This window comes from Mustela nigripes, chromosome 6 (genome assembly GCF_022355385.1).
Source record: "Mustela nigripes isolate SB6536 chromosome 6, MUSNIG.SB6536, whole genome shotgun sequence".
In the NCBI taxonomy this organism is placed as follows: Eukaryota; Metazoa; Chordata; class Mammalia; order Carnivora; family Mustelidae; genus Mustela; species Mustela nigripes.
The window spans coordinates 71209839-71234490 of record NC_081562.1 but is presented as its reverse complement, the minus strand read 5'-3'; the positions used below and the strand labels follow the sequence as shown (position 1 = coordinate 71234490).

The 24652-nt window shown below is 33.2% G+C and overlaps 1 protein-coding gene across 2 annotated transcripts in view; it reads left to right on the top strand.

Annotated features, from left to right (window-relative positions):
• The window catches only part of ETNK1 (ethanolamine kinase 1), a 64762-nt gene extending 40385 nt beyond the window's left edge, over positions 1–24377 (top strand). Inside the window, exons 5-9 of one of the 2 annotated variants that reach the window (XM_059402808.1) lie at positions 6138–6221; positions 8331–8491; positions 18188–18261; positions 18628–18742; positions 19690–24377. In XM_059402808.1, the coding sequence (XP_059258791.1) occupies positions 6138–6221; positions 8331–8491; positions 18188–18261; positions 18628–18700 (392 nt within the window). In that variant the 3' untranslated portion in view covers positions 18701–18742; positions 19690–24377. Of the gene's footprint in view, positions 1–6137; positions 6222–8330; positions 8492–18187; positions 18262–18627 lie in introns of both variants that reach the window. The other variant, XM_059402807.1, reaches the window with a different exon arrangement.
• The last annotated feature ends 275 nt before the right edge of the window (positions 24378–24652 follow it).

The following is a 24652-nucleotide window of genomic DNA, read 5'->3' as shown; positions in this document are numbered from 1 at the left end:
TGTGGGGCTTGGATTTAGACCTGCGAGGTCTAGCATGCTACATGCTTCACTGATTGAGCCAGCCAGGCACCTGCTTTGTATCTCTTTATTAAGTGCTTATATTTGATTCTTGACCTTCTGCACCAGAATCACCCAAGGTAGTTGGAAAAAATGAAGGTTTCTGGATTCCATCTAAGAACAAGAATTTCTATAGATGGTTTTAGGAATCTGCATATTTAACAGGTTTCCATGGAGTTTTTATACTTTTTAATAATTTAGAACTTTTAATTTGCTTTATTTCTAATTTAGAGGTAATACCTACTTAAAATGGTTGCTGACAAAATTTTAGATCATGTATATAAAGTATGTAGCATTGGAGTAGGTACTTGGTAGCACACAGCTGCTGCTATTATAATAGGGGTTGGCAAACTTTTTCTCTAAGGTGAAGATAGTACATATTTTAGTTTTTGTGTACCATATTATAGCCTCTTTTGAAACTGTTCAACTCCTTTGTAGCACAAACACAGCCACAGATAATACATTAATAAATGCATGTGACTGTGTTCTACACTATTTACAAAACCACACAGTGGGCTGGGTTTAGCCTGAGCGTACATAGTTTGCCAACCTCTTTATTATGTTTATAGGATGCATTTTACAAAATGTACTTGATTCTGAAAAAGTGAAAATAGTTACATAAGCCAGTGGTTGACTGTGTCTCATAACTAGGGCAATTATGGCTTATAGGTATGAAATGACAATTCAGTTTGTCTTTAAGCACAGCTTCCAGATTTTATCTTAAGTCTAACTTGAGTGACTAAAGTTTAAATATGTATATATGTTTGTGTGTATGAATGTGTAAGTACATATTTATACACACACACATACACAAAGACTGTGAGCACCTGCAGTTTATATAGGCTTCTGCACCTGTGAATGTTACAGGAGATGGTAGGCATCACAGGAAGAAATACTGCCTCTACCTGTTCTCACCATGTCAGTTGACAGGACACAGGAATGTGGGAGAAGAGTGAGCTTCCTTTCTGAAGGTGATGGTAGCTGTCAAGATTTTTGAAAAGTTAGTGCCAGGAATTAGGTGGTTGGTAAACAACGGCCCATTCCTTGCCTTCAGTGAAATGACATCTTAAAAAGGTAAGGAAAGAATACTTAATGATATGATGATAGAATTTATTACGTAGTAAGAGAACCGGAAGCAGTGTTCTTGCTTCCTGAACTGTCAGTCATGTTTTAAATTAATAATTATTTTTAAAAAGAATTTATTAAGTAGAATGAATTGTAGTATTGCTTATAGACTGACTTCAATTCTAGTATTTTAATTTCAACTTAGACTAACTGACTTCAATTCTAATATTTTAATTTCAACTAACCCCTTTAACTGCTGCCATGTTAGAAGTTAATTGCTAAAGCTTTTGAGTATGTTTTCTCATGTCTTGGTGCTCTGTCTGAATGTTTATTGGTAGCTGTTTCATTTCTCTCCCTCTCCCCATTTCTTCATTAAAAGGTCATATAAAGATCTAATACAGAAATTTAAATTTTAGTAATGGTAGTCATTGATTTTTTTTCTCTCACTATCAATGAAATACAAGATGCTGATTTATAGCTATTTTCAAGAAATATACATGAGTGGAAGAAAAAGAAAGCTTTTTCTGGGAATTATAATGTAAATCAGGTTTTTCTTTAGAGTTTACACATTTACACATTATAAATAAAAAATGTGTGAGGCACCATTCTCAGTCACTTGATTGGCTCTAAATCTTCCCACTCTAGTTAGTATTCATGAAAGATATTGTGGTTTGGTTGTCTCATTGATATTTTAATGACAAGTTTTTTGTTGTTGGTTTTGTTTTAAAATTTAAGTAAATACAAATTTATTTTTGTATTTGGTAACCTGTACTTTCCAAGGTGAACTTTTTATGAAGGATAGTCTTAACCTTGTTTAATGTGTATTCTGGTTACTGTTTACCATCAAATAAAATACCCTTAAAATCAAGTTATCGAAAGCTTAAATGGACTATAAAAACCTGAACTATAAAGGAAGAGCTGCCTAAAATAGTTACTAGCTCAGTGTTCTTTCATTCATTCATCCCACTATATGTCCAAGCATATACGTGGATAAGAATGTCAGAAATGCCATACTTTGTTCTTAGTGTTTAATGCTTATTCCTTCTTAATGCTTATTCCTTCTTTGCCACTACCCATTTAAATATGTGTGTTATGATTGTGTCTAGCATTCTGTGCAAAGCCCTCCATTTATAAGCATTTAAATACTTACTGTCTGCTAGAGATTACTGTGTGGATTGCATGATGAACAACTAAAGGGACCTAGTGTCCTTCCAGGAAGCCATATTCCATGTAGTGGAGGAGTCAGATCATGAAACAGATATTTATGTTCATAATGATGAGCATTGTGGTGAAGGTATACACAGGTACTACTGGACCACCAGAGTGAGGGATGAAGGGAAAGTTTCTCAGAGCAGAATATTCCCTTTCTTTGTATGAGAGAAAAAGCATTTTGCTAACAGTACTGTAATTGGTTATTTTTTCTCTTTGTTCTCTTTCTGCCTTACCTAACACTGCAGAGTAAGTAGAGTGAGTCGAAAAGGTTTTCAAGTTCTCATATTGGTTATTTTAGTTTTTATTTTTATCCCTTTCTCCTTAACAAAATAAGGGAATCCAAACAAATGTAGCATGTGAATTTTATAGCCTTAATTAATAAATTAATTTTGGGGGTTTTGAAGTACTTTAAAAATTGGCTGTTTTCAGCTGTACTAAGATTTGAACAACTAAACTCAGTAATGTGTGGATTTCATTTCTGTGTAGATACACAGGAAATAAAGTAATGAAAAGAAAAATGTAGCTTTTGAAAAATTGGGATATAATGTTATTCTTTAATCTTATGATTTACCCATTATGTGCATTCAGTGTGCTAATTATATAAAGATAAATAATACATAGTCTTAACCCTTAAAGCAATGCTTCTTTACTTTTTTAGAGGTCAGGGATCCCTTGAGTTATCTAGAAATTTGAGAAGGCCCTCAGAAAATGAACATACATATAAAATTTTGTAAAAAAAAATTTAGGGAGTAGTCTCGTTTTTTTCCATCCTTGAAACCTCAATTAAAAATTCATGTCTTAAAGAATTTAACAAGGTAGTTGTCTCATATGAGCAATTAATTATTAATAGTGATGTGGATGTTCCTTTAAACAATTGGAAATTTAAGAAATCAGAAGTTAGATTTATGCAAGGAAAAAAGTTTTCTGTTAGTAGGAAACCATTTTCCAGTAATTTGATTTTTCTGGCACCCAAAATAAGTGAAGTAGGCCTCTTTAATTTTATTTTGTTGCAGAAGATTAAATTTAAGGTTGAGTTCCACTTTGTTTGCAATAGTTTGAAAAAAGAATAGTTAATACAGATTTTTTTAAAAAACAATTTTCCTTTTAAGCTTTGTGTCTTGTAAAATGTGAGTTTGCCAAATTTTCTTCATCTGCTACAGATTAGGTATGCCATTGTTGCTGCCATGTGGCGGCGCACCCCGTGCTTCTTAAACGCACTGACTGGAGGTTTATCGCATCACTTGTTCACATGCACGGAGCCTGGTAACAGCCTCATCTGTATCTTGTTAGCTTCATTTTCTTATTTTTTAAATTTCATTATTTATAAACTCAACATTGCATTTAAAAATAAAGGCTAGTTTTAATGAATTAATGCTACTACAAAAAGTCATTGCTAAAATTTTCATACTGAAACAGATTTTTAGCTTTTGTTAAAATGATCTATGCTTTATTTAAATTGTATTTACAAGCAGGCATTTTTACCTGCCATTTTAACTGTATTTGCCAAACTCTAAATATAATTTTGAAAATTGAAATTGAAGCTTCTGTTTATGTGGCAAAAGTAAGCTTCAGGACTGGGCTGTGTATTTTTATTGGCATGTAACAGTTAATATGAGCTCTACAAGAATTTGTGTTTAAAGAGTTAAAGCAATCAACAGCTGTAATTTAAAAAAACCTGTGTATTAAAACTGTTTGGTTGGCTCAGCTGTGCAACCTGTTGAATCTTCTTGAATCCTGATTTCTTAAGGCTGGCTGGATAGGTATATCCCAGATCACTGTTTATTATTAGTCTCTTATCTATTGACAATTTTGTTTAGGGAATTCATAATCTTTTTAAACTGTCATTTTTTTCCTTCTGAAAGTAATGTTTATTGTAAGTAGTTTAAAATACAAGGGAAAAAAGGTCACTTGTCTCTCACCTGTAAAGAAACCAGTTGAAACGTATTGTTTTGGTTAATTTCCATTCATCTTTTCCCCCCTATGCATTATGTGTTCTTTTCTCTCTCTCCAGGCATAATATTTTAATAATTTGGATCACTGTGTTTACTCTTTTGTATCTTTTTTTCATATAACATTTGTAATTTTCCTGGTCATCAAATAATTTTTGAAAATGAAACTTTTATCGCTTCTTGGCCTTTTGGCTAAGATTAAGTTTGAAAATGAAACTTTTTTTCATGGGTGCAGAGTATTTAATCACGATGGTGGTCTTCACCCTCTTATTCCCAGTGGTATCTAGAACAAACTCACTTCTATTCTGCAATTTAGTAAAGTGATTTGGTTAACTTTAAGACTTTCTGTGGGATAGTTTTTTGAATTTAAGACTATAATACTTGTGATGGTTGAATAGCAGTGATTTATTATAGTCACCAACATTTTAAAACTTTATATTTATTTTGTCAGTGTGTAGATTTTGATAACGGTTTTGATACTCTGGAGATGCTCACTTAATTTACTCTAGACTTGACTGTTATTTATACAAATTCAGAATTACATACTAATGCAATTACATTAAAAACTTTTTTGCTTTTATGTAAAATACTCCATTTGCCATGATATTTTTGTGTTATGTAATTCTCTTTTTCTGAGTTTGGATATGATCAACATATACCCCTAAATTAAACATATATATCTGTATCAAGATGATATAGTTCAAGAGTTCTTTTATTTAGGAAATGCCATTTCGTGCAGACCAGGAGTTTGTTTCGTTCCTTTAGTTTGATGTTTAAAAGACAGTGTAACTAGGCATTTGCTATGCATTTTCTCAATATAAGCTGCTTAGAAACTGTCCTTACAGCCATCTCTGTTCGTGTATCCATTTTAACTGTATGACCCTGTAAGCCTTTGAGTTTGTGATGCCTGGTGTTGACAGTGACCCATTTTTATTTTTATTTTTTTAACGTCTCTAACTTTCTCTCTCTCTCTCAAACTTTTTCTCTTATCTCTCTTTAAGAAGGACCTACATCTTTGTTGAGACAAACCCTCTATAATACTTAGTACTCAAAAATGAATGTTCCTGAGCAGGAGTCTGTCTCTTGGGCTGGTGGAACAGGATTGTCTTTGGAGAAATACAATGAAATATGCATATATATTTAGCATTAATTTAGACTAGGAATCTAGCTTATGTAAAAATTTCTCAAATTAAAAAAAGTTTATTATAAATGACTGTACCTTTGTTTTTTTTAAAAGATAAAACAACCACCTTAATGCTGCTCAGGTGTGCTATTAGAAATCTTACTTACGTAGCATTGCAGGAAAATCAGAATTTATAGCAACTAATTTCTTAAATTAGGTATATTGTTAAGTTTGTAATCAAGTATGATAGTGTAATTGCAGGGTTCACAGAATTTAAGTCTTTTAAAGTTTATATTTGATTTATATATGTAAAGTAGCTTGTCAGTTTACTTTCAGAGTATCATACTTTGTTAAAATTGCGATAGCTTATTAACAGTTTTCAAAGATTAACTGTTCATTTCTAATTAAACTTGAATTTTTAAGTAACTGATGCCCCCTTGTGGTGAAAGAGGTATTTTGGTTTTGTTTGAATTTGGAGAATGATTATTTTGACTTTTCTTTAATATAGTGGACATTAATGTTCACAGAGAAGCTGTTGACAATATATAATTTGAATTTTGTAAAGCTCATTGCCATAAAATTCACAGCCTTACCCTGTATTGTCTCAGAAGTGCATGTAACCAAGCACATACAATGAGACAAAATTTTGGAAGCTGTTAATTACAAATAGCATAGGGATTTTCTCATCTTATATATGATTTCTTATGTCTTTGTTTTTGTGTCTCACATAGGTGATGTACAGTTCATTGATTATGAATATTCTGGATACAACTACTTGGCATATGATATCGGAAATCATTTCAATGAATTTGCAGGTAAAATCCAAGCTTAACTAGTGGAGCAACATATATAACTTTGAAATGATACCTTTAGAATTGTTTTTTTGGTTTGAAGTTTTTCCTTTGAGAAGTTCACCTGGGAGTAGGAACAATATTTTTTAACCTTTTTCTGACCTTGTTCTTTGTTTTTCTTTATTATTGGAGGAAGGAGAAGAGATGATCCTTTCCTTAGTTCCTTAAGGAAAATAAGAAAAGAAATAATACTTGTGGCTTAGAGTAAGACCTGATGTAGTATAAGGTACTTCATAAATCTCATCTGGTTTTTTCCTTCACATTCTTGTAAGTTGGGTTATTCCCAGTTTACAAATGGAGAAAGTAATTTACCAAGATCACAGTAAAATACAGAGAACGAGGATTTAAAATTACAGAATTATTTCAAAGACTTTGTTATTTTCATGGTATACCTGAACTTTAGGAATAAGAAGCTCAATAATTTTTTTTTTTTTGTCTTTGGCTATGAATAATTGTAAAGGTTTCCATTTTACCCCTGAAAATTAGTCTTTTATCACTCTCAAGTATAGAAGTTTCAGGTTTATTTTAAAGGGAATTAATTTAAAATACATTTTATGAGTATATTTGGAAACACACAAAATGTTCTAAAACTAAAGATTAGGAAATTCTCCTATATGGTTTATACTTAGTAGGAACTTTTCATTGCTGAATTTGTATTTGTATATATTCATGCATTTCTATATTTTCATATACTTTAGGTTATGACTAGGAAAAAATTAGAAAGGGTTTTAATTTACATGTTTTCAGTTATTTCCCTATACCAAACTTTTCATATACATGCTAATATCCCCACACATGTGCTGTATATATTTTCACATATCTGTAGGGAGGGAGAGAGCTGTGTGTATATGAGATGACTAGGAAAAAATTGGAAACATGTTTTCAGTTATTTCCCTATACCAAACTTTTCATATGCATGCTAATATCTCCACTCATGTGCTGTATATATTTTCATGTATCTGTAAGGAGGGAAGAGAGCTGTGCATGTATGAGATACCACCATATCCTTGTTAGTATGATGGGTAGTCACTGCTATGGATCTGAAAGAGGAAACTACGGTGATCCTAGTATGATTTTCTGTAGGAAAAAAATCAAGCTAAAGCTTTCAAGTTAGGTAGAATTTGAGATGTGCAGGTAGAACAAAAGGAAGGCACTGCAGGAAGGAGGAAGAAAATGTTAGGGTGAATGTACCTGCTTGTAGGATATAAACTCATGAAGGAGAATTTAGGGGTTGGGTTATAAGACCAAGTAAGTAAAGTTTGGATCAATTTACGAAGAACGTTGAGTGTTAGGCAAAATACTATGAACTTTATTTTTTGTTAGCAGTTTTCAAACTGCACATCTTTTTTTTCTTTTTTTTTTTTAAGATTTTATTCATTTATTTGACAGAGAGAGATCACAAGTAGGCAGAGAGGCAGGCAGGGAGAGAGAGGAGGAAGCAGGCTCCCTGCTGAGCAGAGGGCCCGATGCGGGACTCGATCCCAGGACCCTGAGATCATGACCTGAGCCAAAGGCAGTAGCTTAGCCCACTGAGCCACCCGGGTGCCCCTCAAACTGCACATCTTAAAACCAAATTTGTGGGGTAATTATTTTAAAGCAGGGAATGGAGAAGGAAAGAATTAGAAAATATCAGAGTTGAAGGTATAGTTAGGGTACATATTTTTTGTAGAACTTAATGGTAAGGGAGTGTATCAGGTTTCAATATAAAATGTATTTCTTACTCTGTGAGTAATGGTAAAAATGTTTTTAGAGCTGCAGTTCTAGGAAATGCTCTAAATATTATTAGTGTGCAAAAGAATTTCCTGAAGTGCTTCTTAAAATGAAGATTTGGGGCTTCTGTGGGTGGTTGAAGGTTTCACACTTTAAGGAGAAATTGAAGCAGTAAGAATTGATTATGATGATGAAATGTATTGTGCATTAGAATTTAAGTTGGAATACGTTATGATTTTTTGGTTTATTATTTTAATAAATGCGATTAACATCTAGTTATTTTAGGATTCCTTTAGGGATTATTAAAGTATATAAGAGATAATGTGTTTTTAAAATCTTTAGTCTACTTTTTTTCCATTTCAGGTGTGAGTGATGTAGACTATAGTCTCTATCCAGACAGACAACTACAGGGCCAGTGGCTGCGTTCTTACCTTGAAGCATACAAAGAATTTAAGGGCTTTGGGACTGAAGTTACTGAAAAGGAGGTGGAAATACTCTTCATTCAGGTCAATCAGTTTGCATTGGTAAGTTTAAATATAAACAATGAGTTTTTTTTTTTTTTTTTTTTTTGCTAAGATTCTTAATACACTTTTAAAAAGCTTTTAAATTAATTTTCATCATCTTCTAAAAGTTTCCCTTTTTGAGTTCTGAACATTTTTGTTCAAATAAGGACAAAACACTATTGTTGGGGCGCTTGGGTGGCTCAGTTTGGCTCAGGTCATGATCCCAGGATCCTGGGATTGAGCCCCGCATCCAGCTCTCTGCTCAGCGGGAGCCTGCTTCCTTCTCTCTCTCCCCGCCTGCCTCTCTGCCTCCTTGTGATCTCTGTCTGTCAAATAAACAAATAAAATCTTAAAAACAAAACAAAACATTATTGTTTATAGTTCTTTGTTGTAATGCTTTTGAGGACAGAGATTTTGTTTCATTCACTGATGTATCCCTAACCTCTAGAATAATAGTGCATATCCACATGGTAAGTGCCCAATAATTATTTAATGAATTGATTCTAGTTAGAGTTAAGGTTAATTGTGAAACAGTTCTTTATATTATATCTATTCTCTTTATGTTACAAAAAACATATAATCAAAAACAGATTTATGGGAAATGAGATTTTCCACAGTATGTTTAATCATCACATCTTAAGATCTTTAAAGTAGATTGGAAGAGCCAGTATTATGTTTTCATAACGTAACCAGTATTTTGTCTTCATTTTCTTTTGATGAGCAGTTATTTCTAGACCTACTTCTCTGTACTCTCAAGCACATTTATTTTTTAAATAATAGTTCATTTAAATCACCTTTGGAGATTGATGTGATGAATTAGAATGAGCTTTCAGCTAAGGTGTTACACAAGTGAATACTAGATTGAAGATATTTTAATTATTTTTAGTTTTAATATAATTTGGTACAGTTGACATGGGGAATATTTGCTGTATTGTCTTTACAAATAGACTCTGTTGATGGCTCATGGGTTACTGTTTGCATTGTCTTAAGAGCGGCATTTTCCCAGAGCCATTCAGAATACATCTCAGGTAAGAGGGTGTGCTGACACTTGACTCATCTTCTGTTCTGGGATCTACTTTCAGTAGAACTGTTGACTAAATTAATGGCATGCTCTCCAGCTGGTACTAGGATGCCTGCTGCTTCTATATATTCTATTTAAGGATGATCTTAAAGCAGGGAATGTAAGGTTTTCATTCTCACAAGGTCATTTAATGAACTTGAGAATCCCTGTAATAGTTCTGTTTAGCCAATTTCTATATTAACAGGAAGAATATTATTGTTGCTATAATTTACATATTTTAAATGTACCCATTAACATAAATTGTTCCTAATGCATTAGTTTATTAATTTCCACAAAAAGTCCACATAGCTTATAAATTCTTAGTCAAACAGAACCACTGCTGACTATTAAGAGAGCTAACTGGGGTTCCCTTATAAACTTTTGATGATAAAAATTTAGTAGCTTTGGGGGCGTCTGGGTGGCTCAGTGGGTTAAAGCCTCTGCTTTCGGATCAGGTCATGATCCAGGGTCCTGGGATCGAGCCCTGCATCGGGCTCTCTGCTCTGCAGAGAGCAGAGAGCCTGCTTCCTCCTCTCTCTGCCTGTCTGCCTCTCTTGCCTACTTGTAATCTCTCTGTCTGTCAAACAAATAAATAAAATCTTTAAAAAAAAAATTTAGTAGCATTGGGTACTGTAGTTAAATATACATGGTATTGAAAAATAATTACTTCTGGTTTGATTATCAAGTTTTTTATACATATCCATTAATCAGATATCTACTAATTATTATTACTTTGGTTCATATATATTTGAGGCTTAAAAGAAGAAGAAAACAGTGCATCTCTTCAATGTATTAATAATTTGGAAGGGCAAATAATTTGTACAAAATACTTCTTTTTGGGTAACATTTAACACCCATCGCTATTTGAAATTCTTAGTAGATTAGAATTCGAAGGAAATTTATTTAACTTGATTAAAAAAAAAAACAGTATTTAACCTGATTTTTTAAAAAAGAGAGGGCGCCTGGGTGGTTCCGTGTGTTAAGCCTCTGCCTTCGGCTCAGTTAATGAACTCAGGGTCCTGGAATCGAGGCCCGCATCAGGCTCTCTGCTCAGCAGGGAGCTGCTTCCCCTCTCTGTCTCTGCCTGCCTCTCTGCCTACTTGTGGCCTCTCTCTCTGTCAAATAAATAAATAAAATCTTAAAAAAAAAAAAAAGAATGTATGAAATGTACAGCAAACATTCATGAAACGTCACATGTTCAGTAGAAGATCTTACAGAAAAAGAATTAGAGGGTTGTTAATGAGATACAAAACTTTAATACTTTTTAAATAATACTTCTCATTTAGCATGTCAATTTACACAATCTTTAGTTTTATATAATCATTATATAGTAAGTTTATTATGCTCTGAGATTCTCATACCATTTTCCAGTTTTTCCTCATTAAGAAACCATTGAGAACCAGTTCTGAAGCCAACTTTGGTTTGAGTTCCTCTTCTAGTTTAAATTGTGCTGGAGTCCTCTCTCTTTTGAGGTGCGTTACTTTCTTGTGTCAGGGGCTCTTTTGCCATCTTCAGAATAGAAACAATATAGCAGAATTTAGATGAATGCTCACATTTGGCTTCATCAGCACCTCTTAGTGAGATTACTAATTCTCCTGAGATTTGATGTATCTGTCTTTTTTTTTTTTTTTCTTCTTCAAAGATTTTATTTATTTATTTGACAGAGAGAAATCACAAGTAGACGGAAAGGCAGGCAGAGAGAGAGAGGGAAGCAGGCTCCCCGCTGAGCAGAGAGCCTGATGCGGGACTCGATCCCAGGACCCTGAGATCATGACCTGAGCCGAAGGCAGCGGCTTAACCCACTGAGCCACCCAGGCGCCCCGTATCTGCCTTTTTTTCAAGATTGTTTTTATAGGTTTTTTGTTTTTTAAGCTAGCCAGTTTATGTAATTCTCTTACCAACTCTTAATTTCATCCCATAATCATTTAGTAAATGTCTGTCACATTCTCAGGTGTTTGAATGAGTAAATAATTGGGAAGGTAGGGGGAAGTAAAAGCAAACCCTCAATCTTTTTTTTTTTTTCATCTTTTATGCATTCCTCCTCATACCACTGCTGTCTTGTCTTCTCCCATCATTATTTAAAAAAAAAAAAAGTTCATGTCAGGGTTGCCAATAATGACATAATTACTGAGTCCAGTTTAAACTTTATCTTTTTTTTTTTTTAATTTATCTTACTTGCTCTGCCCATATCATTTAACAGTATTTACCATTGATGTTTACAGTTTTTTCTTTCATTACTTTTTGTGATAACTATTCTTCCTTGGTTCTTCTCATTTGTGTTTTTCTGCTCAGTTTCCTTCCCTGACTCTTCCTTTTCTTCCTCTTCTCCTGATCCTCTTATAATACTGGTGTTTTCTGGTGTCCTGAATTTGGGCTCCTCTCCCCTCTCCTTTCACTTCATGTACTTTCATTGGGTAATCTAATTATTATGTGGCTTTTTTTTTTTTTTTTTTAAGATTTTAAAAATTCATTAGAGAGAGCCGGCACGAGTGAGGGCAGGAGCAGGGGTAGAGTCATTGGGAGAGAGAGAAGCATATTCCCCCCTGAGCAGGGAGCCTAACTTGGGGCTTGATCCCAGGACCCTGGGATCATGACCTGAGTCAAGGGTAGATGCTTAACCAGCTGAGCCACTCAGGCACCCCTAATTCCATGACTTTTACTGTCCTTTCTGTTAATGAGCCCAAGTAGAATTTCTTTCCTATGTCAATCTCCCAATCAGTATCTATCTGTCTCTGTCTGGTGTTCCTTTAGTAATTGAGTGGAGTATGTCCAAACTTGAATTTTATTTCATGCACCTTGTCCTCTGTCCCATTATTTATTCTTTATTCCATCTTGATGAAATTAAAATACTATCTGAATTCTGTTTTCTGAAACCAGGGAAGAAGGAATTTTCTTTTATGTCTTTTGTTCCTCTTCATTCTCATATTTTTTCTTATTTCCAAGTTTTGTTACTCCCAGTTCCTAAAATTCTCTCAATTCTAACCCTTTCTCCTTAGTTGTATAACCTTCAATTAAGCTCTTAATCTCTCACCTGTGTTAGCCTTTGCCAGTCTCTTTGCCTCCAGGTTTTTTTATTTCATCCTATACACCTAAAAAGATATCTTTGTAATAACTAGATCTAATTCATGAATCTAATTGTATCACTTTCAATCTTTATGGTCCCCTGTGATCTTCAGAGTGAAATCCAAATGATAACGTTCTTCAAATTCTTATTTCCCATTTTTTACCTCCCATTTCTGCTTTAGCAGAGTCATGTTGTTTTCTGTACACTCCATGTTTGAAGCCTGTATCCTTTTTTATAGTTATTTCTTCCTACCTAGAATGCCCTTTCCCTGCATCCTCTAGCAAGTTCCTCTTGGTCTATTTGGACATGTCTTAAATACTCTTTCCTCTTTGGGGACTCTTCCTTCCTTGATGACTTGTCACTAAGACAGCATATACATATATTACAAAACTGATTTGATAAGTGGGGAAAAGAGTTTTTTTTTTTTTAAAGGTTTTATTTATTTTTAGAGAAAGAGAGTACATGTGTTTGTTCACATGCATGTACACAAACACATGCACACAGAAGCAGGGAAAGGGGGAGAGAGGGAGGAGGAGAGAATCCCAGGTAGACTCCACCCCTAGTGAGCATGGAACCCAGTGTAGAGCTCCATCCCATGACCCCGAGATCATGACTTGAGCCAAATGGGATGCTCAACCAACTGAGCCACGCAGGTGCCCTTGAAAATGGCTGATTAAATGTTTATTGCCGAAGACTTCATGTCTCATTGATTGTTTACTGTAACTAATGTAAGATGGCAAACAAGGTATTTGCACTATAAAATCAACTGGAGTATACATACAGGTTTTTAAAGCTATTCAGAGTCTCTTTTTTTTTTCTTTTTCTTTTTCTTTTTTTTTTTTTTCCCCAGAGTCTTTAAATACATTGTTTTTAGACTTTGGAAATTTTAGAATTTGGATAATTTCTAAGTGTTTAGGGATTTTTAAGAAAGGATACATTTTAGTTATTTTTTTCATCATAAAAATCCTTGAGTTTTTCTTTGCTGCAGAGATGAGTAACCTAGAAATGAAAATGCCCTTTGATAGACGTAAATATCTCTAGTTTCCAAATCTGAAGGAAGTAGGTAAATCACACAACATTATTACATTATTTTATTTGGACTTAAATATTCTCTTTGGGGAGTACAAATAATTAACGGACTGTTTCCTGCATTTCTTTTTCATCCATTTAAGACTGTAATGTTACACATAAACTTTTCATTTTTCACCCTATAAAAGGTGTTCTCTGCCAAAATGAGATTTTTGTGAAGTTTTATACATAATCCTCCTCTAGTGTAGAATCACTTATTTATATGAATGAATGTTGCTTGAGATGGTGGGAAGAGCTGGTTTGATACTATTTTTAGGTGTAGAATTTCCCACTTTCAGTCTTTTCTACTTACAGAACTGGCCCAATAGGAAGAGATTACAGTAGCATCCACAGAATATTTTTGTATCACTTAAAGTATGTCTAGGTGATTTAGACTAGTGGATCTCAAACTTTTTGGTTTCAGGATTCCCCCTTTAGACATCCAGATTTTTTTGAAGACCTCTGAGCTTTTTTTTTATTTAGGTTAGTTATCAAAATTTATCACATTGAAAGTTAAAACAAATTGAAAATATATATTAAATAAATATTTTTAAAAATAATAAACTTAGAAGCATGCCTGAGTGGCACAGCCTGTTAAGCATTTGACTTTGGGTTTTGGCCCAGGTTCTGATCTCAGGATTGTGGAATTGAGCCCTGCATTTGGGCTCTATGCTCAGCGTGAAGTCTACTTGAGATACTCTCTTCCTCTCCCTTTACCCCTCCTGCTTCTTTCCCCCAAAAAGAAAGGAGTTAAAAAAAAAAAATGCATTTTAAGTGAAAAATAACTGTTTTCCAAAACAGAAGAATGGCATTATTTAGACTTTTACAAAGCTCTGTAATGTCTGGCTTAATAAAAGCTAGATTCTTATATCCACTTTTAGATTTCATCTGTTGCAACATACTGGTTTGGTTAAAGTATATAAAGAAAGTTCCGTTTCACATATGTGTTGTTGGAAGAGATGAATATTTTGGCTTTTCAGATAATTGTGGATATTCTTTTTGATACTTCACCAAAACTCAGCAAGTAATCATTTCTTAAAGGTTAGTTTTAATGTGCAGTCTGAAAACATCAGTTAACTTTTTGTACTTCAGTACATTATAAACCATTGCTTTATATGTACTTCCAGTGGCTCTTTTAGCAGTGTGTGATTTTGTAATTAGTAAGCATTATTTGGAAAATATGGATTTGAGTTGTACAGATCTTACAAATGTTGATACATCTCCTTATAGGATATAAAAATATCACATCCATTGATATCACAATTAGTATCATTAGAAAAAGTACTTTATTGAGTACTGTATTGAGAAGCCGTGAAACTCACAGAGTCAAATATAGGTTTTCCAAAGTTCTAATTTTAGGTTGAATACGTAAAGACTGTGATTGGCAACAGCTACTGTCAATTAGTTTCACTGAAATGACAAATTCTTTGAGAAGTATCTGACAAATGCCCAAGTCTAATAACTAGTTCGAATATCAGTTATTCTTTCAAGTAAAAATGATGTTCCATTAAACAGGAGCAAGTTCAGCTCATAGCTCAGTTATAAATGTTTTTCCTTGAAAGAATCTTCCTCCTTTGGGTAGAAATATAATAAAATTAATAGTTTCAATGGCTTGATAAAAGACATTCTTCAGTGAGACTGGCCTTTTATTTACTGTGTGTTGTGATGATGTATGTGTGTGTTTGTGTGTGTATGTTTGGTGCCACTGCCTTGACATACTGTAATGGTACCATTAGCTTCACCCACCATTGCTTTTAAACCATCGGTGCAGATGTTAAAATAGTCAGAAAGGCAAGTAACACATTAATAATACTATAAAAAATAGTTTTGGTCCTCAGGAATTTCCCATGGTTGAGAACCACTGTTCTATACTTTAAAAAGAAGGAAGGTTCATTTTTTCTCGTAATTCACTTCTCGATACCTGAGACTTCCTCAGGTAGAGAGACCATTTTTGAAAATTTTTATTATTTTTATCATTTTTATTTTATATGATATTAATTAGCATTTTATTGAATGTTTGTTACATACTGGATATAAAGACTAGGTTCCAGTGTGTGTTTTTTCCACACCACCAAGTAGTTCTCCAATTCTCAGCCATGACTGTGTGTCCTACAATTCTGTGTAAGTTTCAGATCCCACAGGTTAAGGATTCAGACTCAACAAGCCCACTATCTTCCTTTTCAGATGTCAGTCTCAAGTCTCACTTGTTCCTTATCCTTCTTACCCACTGGTTATAAAGTGGAGGTTTCCAAAACTTCGTCTGTGGGTGGAAATAATTTTGCTAGAGTGGCTCACAAAACTCAGGCATTTATTTATGTTTATCAGTTTATCATAAAGGATGCAGGAGAACAGTCAGATGAAGACGTATATAGGGCGAGGTCCAGAAGGGTTCTAAGCACAGAAACTGCTGTTCTCCAAGAGCTTAAGGTGTAACCACCCTCTAGCTTGTAGATGTGTTCTGGTTCACTGGGCCTGGAAGCTCTCTGAACCCCTTCCTTTTGGGTTATATAGAGACTTAATTACCTAGGCAAGACTGATTAAAACATTGGCCATTGAAAGACTGAACTCAGTGTCACTTCTCCCCTCCCTGAAGGTGGTGAGATGGTGGGGCTGGAAGATCATCTCTCTGATCATACGGTTGGTTCCCCTGGCAACCAGTCTTCCTCTGGAGGGGGTTTCCAAAAGTCACGTCATTAACATAAACAGGTGTATTTGAAAGGGGCTTGTTATGAATAACAAGATATTTCCTTTTACTTTTATTGCTCTGGAACTGTTCCAGAAACTTAAGATACAAGATCAAATATTATAACAAAAATATGTTCCCGTTGCTCTTAATATGAAATTCTAAGGATTTGGGGAACTATGAGCCAGAAACAGTAGTTGAAGACCAATACATAATTCTTACTATAAAGCATAGTATCACTTCTTCGTTTTACAGATGGGGAAAGAGAGGTATAGGTGGGTTAATTAAATTGCTCAAAGCCATTCGGCTAGTAATTTTTGCAGTTTGACTCCAGAGATCAGCTTTTTTTTTTTTTTTTCCCTTAAGTTAACCATTAGGCTTCATGTGCGTGTACTTCTTGTTTACTCTTTACTGCATTGTTTATTCTTTTCTGTATCTGTATTTGATGGGAAGTTATATATCCTGATAGTGGTTTTTTGAGGAAGTTAAACACAAAGCGCATTATTAATTTTTAAATAGATATTTTTTACAACATACTTTAAAGAGCTCTTTAGAGGGTAAAAATTTATATCTATCTATCCATTAATCTATAATTTCCATTAATCATTAAAACAATCCTGTGTGGAATACAGAATGGCTAATAATTAGTTTCTCATATTTTTAAAGTGATGATTTGGTCTTTAAAAATTTGTGACTTATTGAAAGTTGAAAAAGGAGTTAGTGGCAGGACCTGGACTTGAACCCCCACAGTTCTCAATTCAAATTAAGAATCCTTTCTCATAACACCTTGTTGTTTCACCTGTCAAATTGGGTTGTCTGGTTGTTTTAATACCAAGATCACAGCTGTGGAGCAATTTTCTTCTTAGATACCTTTTGTTGTTACTAGAGGGAATTTAGCTGAAATAAAACCCTTATCTTTAAGACTTTTTTTTCCTAGTTGGAATTTTTCTAGTTGGAGTAGACTGCTTTGAGGGAAGTGAAGGTTTATTAGTTATTATCAGAATCTTAAAATATTTTCATGTTTAACTGGAAATAGATTGTACAGCACACACAAGTAGTTATTTTACAGCTCCTACACAGTCATCTGTTTTTCTCTTAAAGTATTAAGACGCATTTTTCTCTGACATAAGTAAAATCATGTTACTTTATGTAACATGGTTGTTTATGCAGAATTGTTGGGCTAATAAAAATTGTTTTCAGGTGTTTGTCATGTCTAGAACATTTTTCACATTTAAATATGAAATTAAATATTTAAATAATTTTTGTTTTTGAGATTTGGATTTCCCTTTTTGTTTTTATTTTTATGTCAAAAAACAAAGTCTTTTGGTAATTATGTATTTTATAGGAAAGCCTGTTAGCAATTATAATCAATATCTATTAGGGCTTATGCTGAACTCTGTCTTCACAAAACAGTTACAGGAATTGGGCTCTGTGTTTTTTTGTTTTTAAAGATTTTATTTATTTGACAGACAGAGATCACAAGTAGGCAGAGAGAGGAGGAAGCAGGCTCCCTGCTGAGCAGCGAGCCTGTTGTGGGGCTCGATCCCAGGACTAGGGATCACGCCCAAGGTGAATTTAACCCACTGAGCCACCCAGGCGCCCCTGGGCTCTCTGTTTTAAGAAGTTATAATACAGTCTAACCTCTTTTGGTGTGGACAGAAGTGATCTGTAGCCGTCTAGGTTACTGTACTCTTCAGTATTACCTGTATTTTAAGTATTTTGTTTAAAAAAAGCATCAAGATCGTATTCTGCATTGAGTTGATAAAAAAGGGAAACATTATTTGATTATTGTTTAATAGAGAAGTGTATTATAATTCTTGATTTTCCTTTTCTCCTTTTTAGGCTTCTCATTTCTTTTGGGGATTGTGGGCTTTGATTCAAGCCAAATACTCGACTATTGATTTTGATTTCCTTGGGTAAGTTTAATTGTGCTGTATGTATTACATTTGTCTTTACTTTTTTTTTTTTTTTTTGATGTACACATAGGACTCATAGAGTATACATACCATAGTTATTATTCTCAGTCAAATGTTACAAGGGTTGCATACATTTAAATAATTGGTCTGCAAGGAAATCTGATCTAAATACCAGATTTAAATACAGATTAAATGCTGTATTAGAAAAGTGTCCAGTAGATGGTGCAATAAACTAAAAATACATCCTTTGAAAAATCCTAAAACTTAAAAAAAAAAAAATCAGCTTAGAAGGGTGAGTGGAAAATGAAGGAAGGATTAAGTCTTTCATTTTTTTTATTAATTCTGTTGTTATTCTTTTCTCACTAGGTATGCAATTGTTCGTTTTAACCAGTACTTTAAAATGAAGCCTGAAGTTACTGCATTAAAAGTGCCTGAGTAAAGAAGAGATTTGATTATTCTCAAGTGGTTGAACAATGCTTGTGTATCTTTTCTTAAGAAATTTTGAAAAGCCAATGTTTGTTAAAATTCTGTTGTTTAATTTGGTTATCTTGCTTTACAAATTATGCCTCCAAACAACCAATCTATTTTTTAAATGACTGAATGATGTCAAGAAGTGTACCTACTGCTTTCAGTATGTGGTGGATTAGAAGTTTGTTAAATTTGCAAAAAGGTATAAATATGTCAGTTTAATCCTTTCTTTGATAATTTAATCTATGTTATATGTGAATTATTTATTATAAATTTAACATAATTCTGTGACTGCTTTCATCTGTTTCATCTGTTGGTTGAGTGTAAGCAATGAAATATTCCAGAGAAAAATTTTTTAAAGTTTTAATTTAGTAATTTTAATTTTAGCAAACAATTTAGGTGTTCATTGTAACCTTTTTATCTTGATACCCTATAAGAAATATGAATCATTCACTCTTAAAATGCCAGATACTAGTATAGATAACTTAGGGTGGTCATAGAAAAATACCTGTATATGAGGGTAAATTACATTTACTGTCTACTTTTAGTGGTACGTCTTTTTGAATTGAATATTGGAAAATGTTTTTTGGGGGGGGGATATATCTTAAAATTAAATTATCCTTTCATACATAGTCTGGCAGTATAAATATTAATATTTACCTATAATCCTGGAATAGATATGATTTTATGTTACCAAAATCTGCATTAAATAATGTTTTCACATACTAAATACAGTCATTTAAGTTGCTAGTTTGTTCTTAAAATTTGATAATATCACATTTTTTTTTAACCAAAAATTTACTTATTGAAATATTCTTTGTTTCTGTTTAGCTAGTAGAACAAATGCTAATTTCTGAAACAAAGATAGAAAGGTTATCATATTTGGGAACAAGAAAATAGCATTTAGATTCTTCTTTACCTTTCCAGATTCATTCCTTAACACTTTGTTTCATGTTTCAGTTTGGCTCCGTGTCTTTAGAATGATAGCAAATGATTACGTGATATATATAGCTTCAGAGAAATAAATTAAAAGCAGTTAAAAGAAATAACATTTAGCACATTGATCTAATACACTTAAAATCTAACAAAATGTGAATTAAACAAATATTCATGGTAGGCCGGCTTCTGTTTTAGTTTTCTTGGTTTTGTTTGTAAGAGGGTGACAGTTACTATATGGAAGGAAGTTAGATCTTTGCAATCAGTAGTCTTCAAGTTTTGAGGACTGATGGTTTGTGGAGTTGAGCAGTCATGGTTAACTTAGAAAATTAGTCTGACAGGCTTTGCACTTTGGTCACATAAGTGCCCATGTACAAAGTTGACTTAATGAATCTGCATATTCAGAATATGCAACTACAAATATATCCTCTGAGAAATCTTCTGGGGAGTTTGATGTATTATTCCAAATGACTTATATTCTCAGATAAGTGCTTTAAAATACTTGGATTATCTCAAGATGTTTAAAGCTAATAAAGTAAGTAGAAACACTTGAAGGCCATTTTAAATGGTAAATTCTAGTTACATAAATAGAATCTTAAAATCTGCTTGTGTCTATAACAGTGTTAGACTAAAATTTGTTTTCTACCTCCCCAATGTTAAAATGTTCACTTCTGTTTTTATAAACCATATTACTATAGGATCAGTAGAATTTTACCTAATTGACTAAATGAATGGAACCAATTAATTGATAGCTTTTTACATAATGTTAGAGTCAGCTGGAAGAATTGTTTTTGGTGGAATTTTCATCTGCAATTGGAACATTTTCTTAGGACAATGAATAATATATTAAAAAACCCTTGTTTTCTTTTTTTTTTTTCTTTCTGATTTCTTAAAGTGCAACAATATATATCTTGGAAAACTATGGGAGGAGAGAAGATCAGTTTTCTACCTTATTCCATAGTCTTCAACTATCTTGAGTAGAGATTCACTGAGCCTTTGCTGGTAGACTGTGCGTAGCTGCTAGCTGTGATACTCTTGTTTTTCAGAGAGATTCATATAGAACTGAATGTAAAGGGGAATAGAGGCTTTCACTTTAGCCCTGGGAGTATGCAGTGGAAGTGGAAACAAAATGAGACATATAAGATATTTTCCCCACCCTTGGCTAGATACTGGGTGTTATGATGCTACCACATCCTGTACAGGTCTTTGGTATCATGCTGCAGACTAATAAGTGGGTTCAAAATTGCTTTTCTTTTTATCCACCATTTAAGGATTCTAAAGGAAAAACATCCCTCTAAAATTTGTCCTTTGGCTTGCTGAGATGTCTGTTGCCTTTTTATGTTACGCTAAGGAACTTGAATGCCTTACCTAATAACTCAGCTGGTAGTAAGTTCATTTTGTAAATATGAAAATGGTTGTTAGAGGAGTGGCATTCATGTGTACTCATTGTTGTTAGTCAATAGACCATAGTGGCCTGGATGCTTTAACAAGCAAAATTCCACAATTTTTCCTTTTGTTCCTTATGTACTTATATGATCTTACCTGACCAGTAATATTTTTTTTTCCCCCTCTTGACCCCATGCTACCACCTGATTATCTGGAAATCAGAGAGATGTGGTAGTGAATCATACTGTTCACATGGTCATTTGAGATCAACATGAGCACAAAACTCAACTAGGTCTGCCTGGAATGTATATAAAACAGTGTAAATAAAGATTGTAAACTAGTGTGAATTGTATCTTGCATATGAGATTGTGTATTGTTTTCCATTCTCTTTTGTAGATTTTTTTTTTTCTTTTTTTGGTAAGGAAATGATTCAGCTCTTTGGTTTTAGACTGGAAATAGCCAAAAGTTTTGGCTGCATAGTGGGATAACAAGGGGAACTGGAAAAATAGGGTTTATCAGTTTTTGTTAATGTCAGTACTTATTTATTTAGCCTCTCAGTGCCTAATATGACTTTTCTTCATTCTTTAGTTGGCCATTAGGTTTTGTGAGATTAGATTCCTATGAGCAGTAAATTGATAAACGGCTAGAGCTACTTTTTTGAGTCACGATTCTAAGCTAAAGCAAATTAAAAATATAATGTGATGATTGCAGACTGAAGTATTATCCTTTCCTATTTTCAAGGTTGTTAACCTTTTTCTAAAAAAAACAAAAAACCCTTGAAATTTTGCATAACTCTGTGTGAATCAAAATCCCGTATATGAGAGATATAATAGCTCTTGGTTCAACTTCTCATTTGGCTTCTCTTGGTTCAGCTTCTCATTTGGCTTCTCTAAATATAAAGTTGTTCATTAGGGGATTGTAAAAGACAAAAAAGATATAAGTCATGACTAATCTTTTAACGACTGCTATTTTCATCTTTGCTGAACTACAAATATTTGTTTTAGCTTATAAATATGTTACTAAGCTTCCAGATTTAAAGGAAAAAAGTTTCCCCAAGCACTCTCAATTAAAAAATTAAAAACCTTCACTTTAAAAATTATATAGATTTTTATTTTTTATATATTATATGAAGATTTCTGTATCATTACATTTCTCTATCATTACACATAATAAGACTGTGAATACTATAAGTTTGATTTTCTGCTTTAAATTGCTTTTAATAAGCATTTTAGTTGGATTCCAAAGTGATAGAGACTTAAGCTTCTAATATTAATCAGTCATTCAGTTGATAGACAAAGGTACCAATGCTTTATGCTAGGAAGAGAATTTTGTTACTGGCAGCATCTTACACTACTTTCCTCAAAAGGCAAACACAAGTAATTATTATGCAAGAAGGAAATGAATTTTAAATATGTGGTAAAGCAGCTTTCGCTTCATTTCAGAATTGATTTACTTTGATTTTTCTTCCTTAGTTTACTAGATTTTAGAATGTCCTTTGACTGGAAACTTAGCTACATATTAAGGCAATCTGTTTTGCTTTTATTTTCTTAAAAAAAAAAAAAAAGACGTCAGTTAAATCGAACCACTTTTTTTCCAGTTACATATCACTTGTGTGATTACAGTGTTATGTTTTGGGTTTGATGTCTTTGGACAGAAAAGCCTATCAGTTATTTTAAATGATTTTTTCCCCTCATCTTTGAAGCTTAGTCTGTAACTATGTTGATATAAAGAAAATACTTGGGTTTGCATTACTTGAACACTTGAAAACTGAAATCAGTAAGGTGTCTTAATGAATTAGATTTTTCTGAACACAGTTTTTATACAAACAACTTTCCTTTCTGGATCATAGTTTGAAATAGAAGGTTTCAACTCTTTGAATGAGCAAAAATGACAGGCTTATAGAAAAATATCCTTTTGTGTTACAGGCATCCCAAATTAAACTTTTTGTAGGTTTCTGTCCTAAAATCTGCTTTCTCTTTTCTCCTGTACTTAATGCACTTGCTATTCTATAGATGTTATCAAACAAGTGGTTAAAGTAAAATCTGTGTTCATTATGAATCTTTCAGCTTTTCTAGTTATGAAAAATTACTCTGTAAAATACTCTTAATCCCTAAATATAGTCATATTTTTGTTTACATCTTACCCATTAATGGTATAAATACCATTAATCATTTTATAAAACACACAATGTTTATAAAAATTGAAGACATTACATGTTGTATTGCAACTAGTTAGTGAAGGGTAAGAAGCTGGCTGATTTGAATTGTTTCATTAATTAAAATTTCAAAACTCTTTACTAAAGGAATTTTCAGAGATAGGTTGAGACCTGGTAGTATCCATGTAAACTAGCTTTTGTGACCTGGAGAAAACCCCCCCAAAACAGTGGAGGAGCCAAGAGGATTTACTTGGCATGGTTGTGGTGTGCTGCTACTTCAGTTTAGGTAGTGACACACTGAAATTTTTTTATCCAGTAATCTGAAGAAGTTTCCTGTTGTTTATGTGTATTAAAACTAACTATAAATTGGTAGAATCCGCTAAGAGGAAACTTTGTACTGTATTGAGGAATCTTTTTTACGGCTAGGTGAAGTTTCCATGATATGAAGTATTTGACTTTTAAAATAATACTGTTATCTTAAGAAATAACACATGGTGTTATTCCATGTTCTCAAGTGATAATTTCCTTGATTGAGTTTCAGAAGAAAAAAAAACCAACCAAAATGAATAATTGTCACTGCGTTAGCTGTGTGTTGAATTGAAAAATTGTGGCATAAAGCTTAAATTTGTGTTTATCAAATGTGAACCATAGTAGTATAATGCTGCTTTGTATATACTGTAAGTGCTACAAATAGTCTCAGCACTGAAAATGTATTGATACCTCTCAAATGAATGCAAATTTTGATGTAGGTGTTTTGATATGCCTCAGAAAGTATCTGAGTGTCTGAGAACTTGTTAATCTGTTTGATAATGGAGATACTTCCTGTTTTTCGTTGCATATTTTCATGTTTAAAATTTAATTTTTACATTTTTACTACTGTTAATTTAAGTGTAAAATTTGTTCTGTGGATAAAAATGGGGTTGCCGGTGAAGAAAATTAAAAACAGCCTCATTCATGTAACTGCTTAAGTAAAAATACATTTTTGCTGTATGTTCAGAAACTTTTAATGAAGTTGTTTGTATTTCTGTTTGAATATGAGTGATGTTTAGGCTTTATTTCCATTTAATAAGGCCTTTTACCATTGATTAAATGAAGGAATGTATCTTTTTGAAGAGATTTATATTCTGTAAATAAAAATTGGTTGTAACAATAAAGTTGGGTTCTAACTGCAGTGTACTATAAATCTTGTTATTGCAACTTACTTTGTTGGTGGTTTTTCTTTTTGGGGGGCCAGAAAACAAGGCTTTTCATAGTGTGTACTATGTATTTGAAGTGATCATTTAAATTTCTCTAATTCTCTGGTTTTATAGAGTGTTAAAAAGTTTTGAAAAATGTGGGCGCCTGGGTGGCTCAGTGGGTTGAGCCTCTGCTTTCGGCTCAGGTCATGATCTCAGGGTTCTGGGATCGAGTCCCGCATCGGGCTCTCTGCTTGGCAGGGAGCCTGCT